The following is a 12,581-nucleotide window of genomic DNA, read 5'->3' as shown; positions in this document are numbered from 1 at the left end:
GATTAATCGCGTCAAAAATAAAAGTTTGTGTTTATATAATATATGTGTGTGTGCTGTGTATATTTATATAAATATAGAAATATAAATATTTAATATTAAATTACATATTTTTCTTAAATATATACATGCATGAGTGTGTATTTTTATTTATATATATATATATATATATATATATATATATATATATATATATATATATATATATATACAAAATATTTATACAGAGTACACACACATACATTATGTAAACATGAACGTGTCATCAATCGTTGCCCAGCTCATGCGTCTCATCATGCAAAACAAGTTCTGTCATGGATTCCTCTCCCTCTTGTCATTCCAAACCCAAAGCTTTGAACACTGAAGCTGCTTTTCTGTGGCATGATGGGAGAACACAGCATCCGAGGTGTTCTCTAACTCTGAGGATGAGTAGTGGCGTGGTGCGTCTGCTCCAGCGTTCACGTGTTCAGAGGCCAGTGTGTAAACGCCCTCCGGCAGTGGCGCTCTCAGACGTGCTGAATTATGCATCTCTCATACGACTGACACTCAATAATCCATTATATCACACAGAACACATCATCCCTGTGCAGGACGCACACGCATGCATCAACTCGGTATGAAAGCTTCAGAGAATCTGCTTTCCCAGCTCCTCTCCTTTAAAATGACCCCATTTTTCCTCTTGCTGCTGGGAATCCTGCCTCTGTCACGGGCTGGTTGGTTTTAATAGCGCAGCGATCGCCCCCTGGTGGACGCGTGAGGCGCTGCCAGTGCCCCAGATCTGCCGCCGTCACAGAGACACATGATGGCATGGACGTCCCAGCAGCACTGGCCACATTAGCCTACTTTCCCACAGCTCAAACCAGGTCATGCCGATGCTGATGCTCCTCTATGCTGTCGCATTCATCATTCACCTCGTCCTGACGGAGAGCAGCGCACTGAGAAATACTCTATTTGCAGAAGTGTGTAGTGCTCCTCCAGGTCCGAATCCGGTTTGCGTTGTAGGAGTTGCGTGGATTGGCGTCTATGGATGTAAATGGCATTTGACCTCATAGTCCAGTCATTGTATGAAAAAAGGTTGAACAAATTGCAACAGAAGCAAACTCAACTGATTTGGTATCCTCAATATGTCCTGAGTAAGGAAAAAAAAGCCCAGAAGAATCCCATTAGGGGAAAGTTTCGAAAGACCCAAATATAGTCTATTCTTACGCCTATTCATTCTTTCTCTTACGTGAATTGGGTAAAAGTTTTAACCTTTAGATATCACCATGAAAATTACTGAGTTGATTACTTACATCAAGACAAAAAAATGTATTACAAGTTTTTTTAAATTGTTTGTTAACATGGACAAACGGTGCATAATCTAATTACGTATGTGCTAATTTGCATAAATACCACAACAGATCTAAACATTGGGTATAGCCATTAGACAGGTGAAAATGTCTTGTTGACACATAACAGTAAAATACTTAATGTTAAGGTCTGAATGAACCCGTTACGGCTACCCATGAGCATTAATACACAGAGGCAGGAAGAAGTACTTTAGAAACCAGCCTTTATTAATTATTATTGCAGAGACGGGTTTGGGTCTGTGGGACAGTTTCTGGGGATTCGCTTTTTATTTTGCCTACCTTTTGTCTTCTGCATTCTTCTTACCATTGTCTCCTGTTCTTCCCTCAGACTCGTCCCCCAGAAACAGTCCCACAGACCCAAACCCATCTCTTAATAATTAATAAAGGCTGGTTTCTAAAGTACTTCTTCCTGCCTCTATGTATTAATCTTTTTTCAGTTTTGGTCTTTTTCTAAACTTTCCCCTAATGGGATTCTTCAGGGCTTTTTGTTCCTTACTCAGGACATATTGAGGATACAAAATCAGTTGAGTTTGCTTCTGTTGCAATTTGTTCAAGGTTGACCCCCATTCTGGCTTAAAATGACTGGACTATCAGGGGTTTTAGAGTCCCAGCTCGAAAAGGAAATGCTAGCATACTATGTAATCAGTACTATCATGTTTTTTTGTAGTAAATGGAACTGGAGTAGAAGCATCTAAAAATGAGTGACCCCAACTCTTAGAATTTTAAAGCTCTTCAAAGCCATGAAACGAACATTGGAAAAAGCGCCCTGATTCAGATGGCCCTGAAGCTGCAAACACAAACTAGCATGACTGACGAGAGCATCAGGACACCGACACTCAATTCATCCCACAAAATTCAGCCCAACCAAATTATACAAGCACAACGAGAAAATCTTTAAGATAAAGAGGAGCTCTCTGGATTTGAACCACACAAACTTTTATACAACACATTTCCCGTTATGAATTATGATAGCGCTTTTTATTTATTTATTTTTTGGTCCTTTGGGTCAGATTGCTTTCTCACCGGCCCAGGGTTGGTTTTCAATCGGACCGAGACCACCTCGTTCAGGCGATCTCAGAGCGATTGTTCTGGTGCGATTGCAGTGTTCATATATTCCTAAACCAGCCGAACTAAGGGAGAAAACGCAGCAGGTTCAGACACCAGCGCTTCAGAGGAGGCATGTGTGAAACGCCCTCAGTCTTCATAGTGTGCTCTCGTTAGTACACTACATATTATGGCAAAATCTGGTTGCACTTCTGCATGCACTCCATGGGCAATCACTGCTTACTGCAAAATAAGATATACATATACAACATATGCCATCCTGTTCTATCTGAAGTGTTCATGAATTTGCTTTTAATAAATATGAATATGAATTATGTATATGAATTCGAATACACCTGATGTTTAATGAAAGATATCAATATTTAGGCATACAGTCCAAAAGTCTGAGACCACCAAGTGTTTCTTTTTATTTGAATACAAAATTTGGTATCCCTTTATATTAAGTGTCTTTAACTACCATGTACTAACATTTAAATGAATCATTTATACAGTGCAGTTATTGTGTACATGTTTTTGAATTGTACTATACACTGTTGACCCTTCCTTTACTCCTTAACCCACCCTTAAACCTACCCATCCCACCGAACCTGACCCATCTTACCCGCATCCACCTCAATAGCAGCATTACAAAGGGTTTTACAATACAACATCAACACAATAAGTATATTCTACCTGCCAATTATTTTTTAACCTAGTTGCCTAGTTAAAGACACTTAATATCAAGTGTGACCCAAGTTTATTATCAGCACACCAATTTGAGGGAAAGGTTGAATTGAAAATTTAACATGAATTTGAGACATTTGAGTAGTCACTTGGAAATAGTGCACAGTCTCATTATAAATGTTTTTTTTCCCCTCCTCAAAAATCCTACAAACTTTAATTTCCAGGTTTAAAAAATAAGTCTCAGATTTCCTGTGTGGTCTCAGACAGCACTGTTTAAAAATATGAACGTGTGTAAGGTGGGTAAAGATATGAACTGCTGGGCCAACAGTATGTGTTTGTGTGTGTGTGTGTGTGTGTGTGTGTGTGTGTGTGTGTGTGTGTGTGTGTGTGTGTGTGTGTGTGTGTGTGTGTGGCGGCAGCTCCTATGGTGAACGTGAGCGATTACAGTCACGCTGTGGACTCTGCTCTGACCGCCGGCGCTGGGGAGAACGGACCGGCCCTGGAGCTCAACTCCGACTCCAAGGTGAGAAACACCTCTATGATCTTCATCACAGGCCTCAGACTTACAGGAGCTGTGCCCTCAGTAACAACTGCTGATTACCCCGTCTCAGATGTTTCACACTCGTACTTCAACAACGAGTGTTTTATGAAAATGGGTGTCCCCCTTTCCCAATGATTTCATATATTTGAAATGAGAATATTGGTTCTGGTTTGATTGGATTGGTTGTGATAACTCAAGCTAACCCTTGAATCATGCTAGTTAAATGTTAATACATTCGGATCCACTAGTGTTTGGAAACGCACACACACACGGCTCACTCTGCTGAGTCCAGTACCCGGAGGGACCTCTATCCCCAGCTGACCCGACTGTCCGTCTCCCAGACGTGACATTTCCCTGTCCGTCAAAGGCCTGTATTCATGCGGTCCGCGAGCCCTGAAGGAGCGCTGGCATTCCTGCCGTAACCTACAGCTCTGACATGAAGGCAGTCTTTCACAGACACCCTACACGAACACCAATGGAGGATGGAAGTGCTTTGAGAACTTCATCCTGTCTGTCTAACGGCCCACAAACCGTCTTTGTGACAATAACCGAGTTATCCAGCCAGATATTGCCTGTTTCCATGGCGAACGACATTCCACCCCCCGTCCCGTCACCGGCCTGTTCATTATAATGATGTAGGACCACCCCTGATTGAGTCCCGACAGATGCCTCTGTGTGTTTCTCAGGGTGTTTTCACACTCGGTCTGAGCCAGAGTTCACTCTCTGCCCTCACCTCTCGATCACGCCGTCCTCGTGAACCCCGCCGTGAGCGTTAGCGGCCGCAGTTTACCAGTGTAGCAAGCAGGGGTGGAACGGTACACAGAAGTCACGGTTGGGTTCAGACATCAGGTTCGGTACGAGTTCGGTACAGTGGAGGGAAAAGCAAAACAGAAATACAGCAGGCTTGTGCATGTCTCAGGCTGGACCACCAAAGCAAAATAAATCACTTAAGCCTTGTATTTTTTAAATAAGTTTTATTAATAAAGTAAAGGCATAGAACCAGTTTATTTGTAGTGCACTGACAATAGTTTTATATAATTAGTTTATTAAATAAATTGATAAAAAGACAAAAAGACCTTGAGATATGTTTGGTAATTGTACCTGAATGAATTGAAAATTAATTTGCTACATTTCAGATTAATATATTTGTTTTCCTTCAAATTTTAATTAACAGTAACTTAAACACTTTGCAGTTTGAATGATGTCCTGTATAAACAAAATGACGGAGTATGTTTCCACTGTTCGATCGCGCCCGCGCCTTTCTCACACACACACACACACACACACACACACACACACACACACACACACACACACAATATAACACTTTGCGACTATTCGATCGCGCCTGCATCTCTTCCTCTCTCTCTCTCCCTCTCTCTCTCTCTCTCTCTCTCTCTCTCTCTCTCTCTCTCTCTCTCTCTCTCTCTCTCACACACACACACACACAACATATTCCAGCATTGAACACCGTTTCGGTTCAATACGAATACATGTACCGTTCCACCCCTAGTAGCCAGGTAATGACTTATTGGGTTTCACTACCAAACAAAAAAACTCCCAAAGCGTCAGTCTGCCACGGATGTATAGCATAAGATGCAAAGAATGAGCATGTTCTACTTACCTTTGAAAATCACATGATCAGAAATATTCTGCAGTTCACCCTTTAAAATGAAGCCAGATTACTTTTATACCGACTGCACTGTGCTGGAGTCCGTATGAACCAGACCCAAATGGACTCGAATGTGGTTCTCAACCTAAACAATTAAATCCTGACGACTTATAACCTCCCAGAATTCCCTAAAGCCATTGATTTTATTACCAAAACTTGACACAGATCAGCAAAATATGCATCAAATGCTCAATAATGGCCGTTGTTTGGAGACAATTTATATAGCGTTTTATAAAATACACATTCATTCAAACTAGCTTCACAATAATTAACAGAAAAAATATCATTATGTATTACTTTATTACATTAAGCATTGTTTTAAAATTCATCAATGTTTTTTTTTTTGTTATTATATTCAGATCAAGTCAGTTCAATGTAATGAAACAAGTTCATAATTATAAAGCAGCTCTACAGAAGTCAGTTCAGTGTTGATTCAGTTCGGTTAAAAAAACAGTGCAAATGTCATTATCCAGCTCAGTTCAGTTCACATTTTGTTATCTGATGGTGGCAGTGCAGTTAAATCAATAATATTCTGAATATTAACTGTTTAACTAAAACAAAAGACCATAAATAGCCAATAACTTTCACACGTTAGCCCGGATTGCTTTTAAACCAACAGGCCGTACCGAGTAGTGACCTGAAGCGAACTCCTCAGCCTGGTGTGAAACGCCCTCCTCTCCTCCCCTGAGCTTCTGCCCCAACACTGCCAGCTTTAGCTGTGATGTTGTCTAATGCTTGCCCACCCTCACACACACACACCCACACACACCCCAAGTCTCTCCTAATGTGTCGTCCCTCACACCCAGTCACTGCTGACCTGACCTCGACTCGGCTCACTGACTAATGTTGTGTTTCTCTCTCCCTTTCTCTTTCCCTGCGCATTCCACCATGTGTTCTTGCTCTCTCTTTTTCACCACGCACATTCCCGTTTCATGTCCGTGCACTCATGCAGTCTCTCTTCATGTTCCCATTCTCCCCGTCCTCCTCCACCCTCTCCTCACTCCCACCCACCCTCGACACCATCTCCGAGCTGGACGTCCTGTCCGACATCTCCGAGGACGAGCCCGACCTTCACCTCGAGCCCGACCCTGACCCTTTGACCTGGGTGCCCGACGGCTCCAGCGGTGTCTCCTTAGACGGAGAGGCTTCATCTAAAGCCCTGTCATCCTCGCCCGTGGAGTGTGTGTCGGGGTCCGAGGACCCCCCGCCCCGGCTGGGTGTGTCCCTGCTCCGGCTCTGTGAGGGTCTTCCCGAGGACCTGGCCCTCTCGTCCCCCGCCCTCCTGCCCTCCTTCCTCCTCATCTTCGCCGTCTTCCTCTCCGCCTGCCAGTCGCTGGTGCTGTCTCTGCTGCTGGCGCTGCCTCTGGCCATGTCCCTCTGCTACCTGGAGCCCAAAGCGCTGGCTCACTTCAGGCCGGCGGAGGCCATGGCCGAGACCACCTCTTCAGAGGAGATGCAGTGTGACCCCGCCGCCTAATCCGACCCCTAACCTCCCCCGTTCCTTTCTCATGTCTGCCGCCCTCCTGAAATGCTACCGTGTGCATTTTGTTGCTGTTTCCCCCCGTCCTGTAGCTCTTCTCTCTGTCCCGCTGTGCTGGAGTCCGTATGAACCAGACCCAAACGGACTCGAATGTGGTTCCCAACCTAAAGAATCGAATCCTGACGACTTATGACCTCCCAGAATTCCCTAAAGCCATTGATTTTACTACCAAAACTTGACAGATCGGCACATGTCTGCTACCGTCTGCTACCTCCCCCCGTCCTGTAGCTCCTCTCTCTGTCCCGCTCCCCCTTCCAGTGCCAGATTTTTAGTGTAAAATGCAGAATATGTTCCTGCTCGCAGCTTGTAGCCACATTCCAGTGGGAACCTATTTATAGTCCACATCCTGTCTCAAAACTCCCCGCGTTTATTAGACCTGAAACCGAATCACTCGACCAGCTCGAATCTTATACTTAACTTCAGATTTATACGCTTTTGGATCAACTTCTTAGCTGAGAATTCATCATAGTCCTTCAGGTGTTTTATAAGGTTAATAAAAAGTCGGAAAAGCAGAATAGGCACTACATCGCTCCTAATGACGTCACACACCCTGTGTGCGCTTTGATTGGGGATTCAGGCCTTCCCATCATCCATTTCACCTTTCCGACAATTTTGTCCATTATTCCACCAATTAGAGTCCACAGGTGGAGGTCGTGGAGAAGCCAGACACGGACGTGGCCACATCCGTCACCCATGAATCGGCCATTGAGGTCTGCTAACCTTCCCAGCATGCATCTGTAATCATATTCATATAATTAGCGCACAATCCAAAGGTATTGTAGGACATGTTTTGAACTAATCTTCATCTTTTATCTCTGATGGCATAAACAGACGGATAAAGGTGGCACTGGCGCTCCTGAGAAAAAGGTCTTTCACTTTTAAAATGCAGATTGCTGTAATTCAGTGTCTTTTATTTTTTAATGTCCAAATGAAAGTGATGGGGTTCTTGCATCATGGTTGTTTGATGTGAAATCTTTGCTTTCTTTGCTGTGCTGATGGTTGGTGGTTTTTTATTTGCTTTTGTTCTGGTTTTCCTGTGCTTTTTCTGTAATGTGACGTTTGTGTTTATTTCGATTGCAAATGAGGCACAAATCACGTGATCAAAAGGCCATGGATTTGCTGATTGATTGGCTAAGCAGTGCTTGTTTGATGACTTGTAATCATAATCAAATGTTGATTTTCCTGTTGGTTGGTTAAACTTCAAATAACCCTGATACAAATCAACATGCAGGAAATCTGAAGTGTCGTACATGAACCAAACTGGAGCAAGAAAGTCTGAGAGCACATCTGAGATTCAAGATCCAGTTGATGCCGTTTTCAATTCAACATTTCACTCAAATTGATATGCTAATAATATAATTTGTAATGAAAATGGTATTCGATGATAAAAATGAGCATTTTCACGGGTGCTCTCAGCCTTTTGGAGCCTTCCGTACATGTACCGTAATCATTTTCCATTACAGAACATTTTCTGATGTTCATCCAGATTTAAGACTCAAGTTCATTACCATCTGTTCATTTCCGTTTTGTTGAAATGTGTTCTCATTTTTAATCCACAGAGCAAGTTGAGAGTGCAGGGGGAAAATATATATGTCAGACATAGCAATTTAATGTTGGAGGTTCGTATGTGATCAAAACATTTATTTATTTTTTTAAAGAAAACAAAAGAAAGAGCAAAAGCATAATGGATGGAGGACCTGTGTCCCCTCTCTGGCTACTGTCCTGGGCTGCCTCTCACTCTTCCTCTCTCAGGCTTTGTGTGCATGCATTAGTGTGTGTGTGTGTGTGTGTGTACACCCATGCATAGGCTGCATGCTACACTGGGCGCATGTCTGCGGGTGAACTGAATGTACGTGATGCGTGGTGATTGTATGTATGTCTTTTGGGAATGGTTTTCATAACAACACTAATAGTATTTCCCTAACCAGACAGGTTGCTTTCTGCTTTGGTTGTGGTGATTGTTTACATTTGACCTTATAACTAGATGAAGTTACTCATCCTGGGGTGACCCCGTCAGTGCTAAAGACACCCGACCCATGATCACTTGCCAGATCACCAAACACAGGCGGATTTGGTTTGTGGTTACAAGGAAATGTGTGGCCTAAAAGTTTAAAGCTGAATTCATTGTCTAGTAGTAGATTAAATTATTTTGAAAAATGGCTAAAGTTTGGGCACATTACCCATTTTTCATGCGAACCGTGCCCCGTTTCAATCAAAATTTTCTCATCATCATCATAATTTTCTCTATAAATGAAACTGGAATAAGAGTGAGTGTTTTCTCATTATGGCGCACTCTAACTGAAGTGGCGTTCTCCGGGTGTGCCGCCCGCTCACAGTGGATATCTGGTTGTGTGTCTTTGGCATTGAGGCAGTGAATCACTGCACCGCTCCAGTCCTCAGTATTTGAACAAGTCCTGCCTCACTGCTCCCCACAGTCGCTGACCTCTGACCTCTCACCTGACCCTCATTATATGACCATTTAATCCATCCTTCAAATGTGGAAGACTTGATTGATATTATTCAGGACTTCCTGCTGTTACTTATTCATTTGGATGTGAATGGAGATGAGTTGGTGTGGTATAGATGTACAGTCAGAGCAATAGGCTATTCAATGTACAACATGTGAAGGCCTGGTTAAGTCTTCAACGGCAATCTGTTTCAAACCACGAAACGAAGTCTGTTTTAGCCAGATTTCAATAGAAATTATGCCACACCCATTCAAACTGAAGAATGAATGGGGGTGATGTAATTTTAAATGAAATCTGTCCAAAACAAAGTTCGTTTTGAGTTTGTTTCGGTGGTTCGAAATAGTTAGCCAAAAAAATAATGGGTGTGACATGATTTTGAATTAGCCAAGTTTCATTCACACAGCCTTCACAGTCTGTACTTCTGTCCCCCACAACCTCATTTTCCAAATGAAATATTCCATATAAATAACTTCAATGTGATTGTCCTAGTGGTTAGTTATTAAAGATGTTCCAGATGTGCTGTCTACATCAGCCGATCTGTCATCATGAGTGCGCTGAAGTACACTTGCAGACCTGTCGGGTGTTTGGCCGGAGCTCAGGACTCGACAGCAGTGAGGTCGGACTATTAACGGGGTTCAGGTCTCTCCATGACTAATGTGCTGGTTGTTGGTTGTCCCTTTGTCCTCCCTCTGCCTGCCTCTCCCTGGTGTGGTGGGCCCTTCAGGACTTGGATAAGACCCAGGAGGATGTATTGAAGCATCAGGCTAGCATTAGCGAGCTAAAGCGCAGTTTTATGGAGGCTACGCCCGAGCCCAGGCCCAGTCAGTGGGACAAGCGGCTGACGGGCAGCCCTGCCACCACCCTGCGCTTGCAGGCTCAAGGGGTACGTGTGCTTCTGCTCGGGGTTCAGACGCCGGCATGCCCTCGCTGTCCTTCCCCTCCTGCTCTCCTCCTCCGCTGGGTCACTGGGGGGCGTTTCTGTTGTACGGTGGGACAGTTGGGAACATATTCACAATTTTATCTTCGTAAATTAGTTGTGTAACCATTAAATCATTTTCTAGATGCATCGATTACAAATTCTGCCAATACGTCGATTTTGAAACAGTGGTGAATCGCTTGTTTCGGCCTTTAAGGATTTACAAAAATTGGAATATAGGATACTTTCCTAGGTGTGATCAGCTCTGAGATATTATCAGCACATTGCACTTTGTTATATAGCAAGTATCCTGCATTTACATGCATTTAAGGCGAGACACGGCAGGCAAATCATTGATTTTCATGCAGTGGTCAGTTTGGAGATTTTGGGCTAGTTTACTCCTTCGATATGTGTTCTTTCAAGCTGCTATAAAGAAAGCGTTGAAAATATACATTACGATGTTTATTTTACTACATTTTGTTTACTTGCGGCTGTAAGTTTCTCCCGAATTCACCAGGAAGTCAGCATTCCAACAGGACACGCCAAGATCCGTCTGTTCACTGACGTCTGTCGTGACCGGTGTCGTTGTAAAGCTCTGAGTCTCCTGCACAACGCTATCCCAAATATGGGCATTTCCTTTCTCTCAGTAACCAATCGTGAATGTCCAAAGGGGGATTTAAAGCTAACGACGAAATCTCATTTAGAGCTATTTAACGCTTTAACTGCCGTTTTCTCAAAATTAGTTTTTTGTCATTCTCCAGTACAAACATCTCAGCCTATGTACATCAAACTCTCCAGTTATACACTTGGCAGTATTCTGAAGATATTCTCAGAGGGATTTGTTAATAAATAATTTCTGGCCTGATTTATGTGACATTTTAATGAAAAAAAATGTTGAAAATCTATTTTCGGTATATTTTGATTTCCTAGGTAATGAAAGCATATATGCTGAAATCCCTCTGAATTTTTGTGTGTAAACAAAATGAAAAAATTATTTTGCACCTGGCTTTATCATATGTTCAGATCTATCTACCGAAAATATATGCAAAATCGTGCATATTTAATGAGATAATGCATAATTTGCATAATCAAACATACAAATTTATAAAACTTGTAATACATTTTTTTTATATATATACTTGTGTAAGTAATCAACTGAGGAGGTTTCATGGTGATATCTATTATTTTAAAATGTTACCCTATTCACCTGTAGTGTCTCGCCTTAATGTGCTTGCTTTCAAGTTGTTTAGAAAAAAATAAATAATAATTTGATAGTTTTTTTTTGTTTTTACCTAAGACACATTAGAAGCATTTACATAATCCTATGAATGCAAAATACAGAATCAAATCATTCTGAATTTGCACAAATCATTCCCTAACCCTAACCGAATCCAGCCTGTCCTTTAAAGCGTGTGTGTGAGCAGAGCTGCAGATGATTAGGGTCTCCTGATGAAATCCTGTAGATGATCGCATCCCCCAGCGCGAGACGGCGTGCGAACACCTGTCACTCCTGACGTCACGATGTGCTATTGTCTTACCGAGTCTAAGCAGATTTAAGAAGCCGCCTCATAATCCCAGCTGTCTCCCGCACACACTCCTCCTGTCCTCTACACCGGCCAATGGCAGCGCAGCTCTCGGTCTGACCGGTGCATCGGCTCTCTGAGTTCTGTCGTTCATGGCTCTCTCTGTCCTTTGGTTTCTTCATCACTGCTCATGTATATTGTGTTGTTTTCTGAACTCTTGTGTTTTCCAGCAGAATGCTTCTCTCATTTGTTTAGGTTTGCTGACCTCAGTTGCAGTTTTCAATCACGTTGTGTCTCTTTCAGCTCCTTCTGTTTATTTGTATGCGTTTTTAAATCATGCTTTTATCAGTCAATGTAAATGATGAGCTCCTGCCAAAGACTTTTTCACATGCGTGTTTTATGTGAGTGATTTTATTTGCACCCGTTTGACATTCTTGATTTTCTAAATCTGTGGTTTAGAAGCACTCCTCTCTGCATATGCTGTCTGTGTTCATTTTGAAATGCTTTTACTGCCATTTCTGTAGTGTGTGTGTGTGTGTGCATGTTAGTAGATCTAGTCACACTCAAGTGCTTTTGTGTTTCTCTCTCTCTCTCTCTTGTTTCTTCTGTTTCTGTGTGTGTTCTTGTCCTCGCACCCTCTCGTCTCATCCCTGTCCCTGCGGTGTGTTTTCATGACGCCTGTAGAGTTTGGAAGAGGAGCTCACCTCTCTCTTTCTGAGCAAGGCGTGCTTCTCGGGGCTGACGGCCTCCTGCAGTACCACTGCTCCTCCAGCAGAGGCCAGTAGAGTCTCTCCGTCTGCTTCTGCTCGCTGTCTCACGGCTGTGTGTTCTCTGCCTTCTCTTTAAA

General features: G+C 42.8%; 1 protein-coding gene across 9 annotated transcripts in view; it reads left to right on the top strand.

Annotated features, from left to right (window-relative positions):
* epb41l2 (erythrocyte membrane protein band 4.1 like 2) overlaps positions 1 to 12,581 on the top strand; it is a 96,291-nt gene that overhangs the window by 68,542 nt on the left and 15,168 nt on the right. For 5 of the 9 annotated variants that reach the window (XM_081377967.1, XM_081377969.1, XM_081377965.1 and 2 more), the window contains exons 13-16: positions 3,494 to 3,597; positions 7,463 to 7,537; positions 7,659 to 7,694; positions 10,020 to 10,178. In XM_081377967.1, coding sequence (XP_081234093.1) covers positions 3,494 to 3,597; positions 7,463 to 7,537; positions 7,659 to 7,694; positions 10,020 to 10,178 — 374 coding nt within the window. Of the gene's footprint in view, positions 1 to 3,493; positions 3,598 to 7,462; positions 7,538 to 7,658; positions 7,695 to 8,386; positions 8,447 to 10,019; positions 10,179 to 12,581 lie in introns of all 9 variants that reach the window. The other 4 variants (XM_081377963.1, XM_081377966.1, XM_081377970.1 and 1 more) reach the window with 3 other exon arrangements.

Source organism: Scardinius erythrophthalmus, assembly GCF_964197995.2.
Source record: "Scardinius erythrophthalmus genome assembly, chromosome: 11".
NCBI lineage: Eukaryota > Metazoa > Chordata > Actinopteri > Cypriniformes > Leuciscidae > Scardinius > Scardinius erythrophthalmus.
This window is presented reverse-complemented; position numbering and strand designations above follow the sequence as displayed.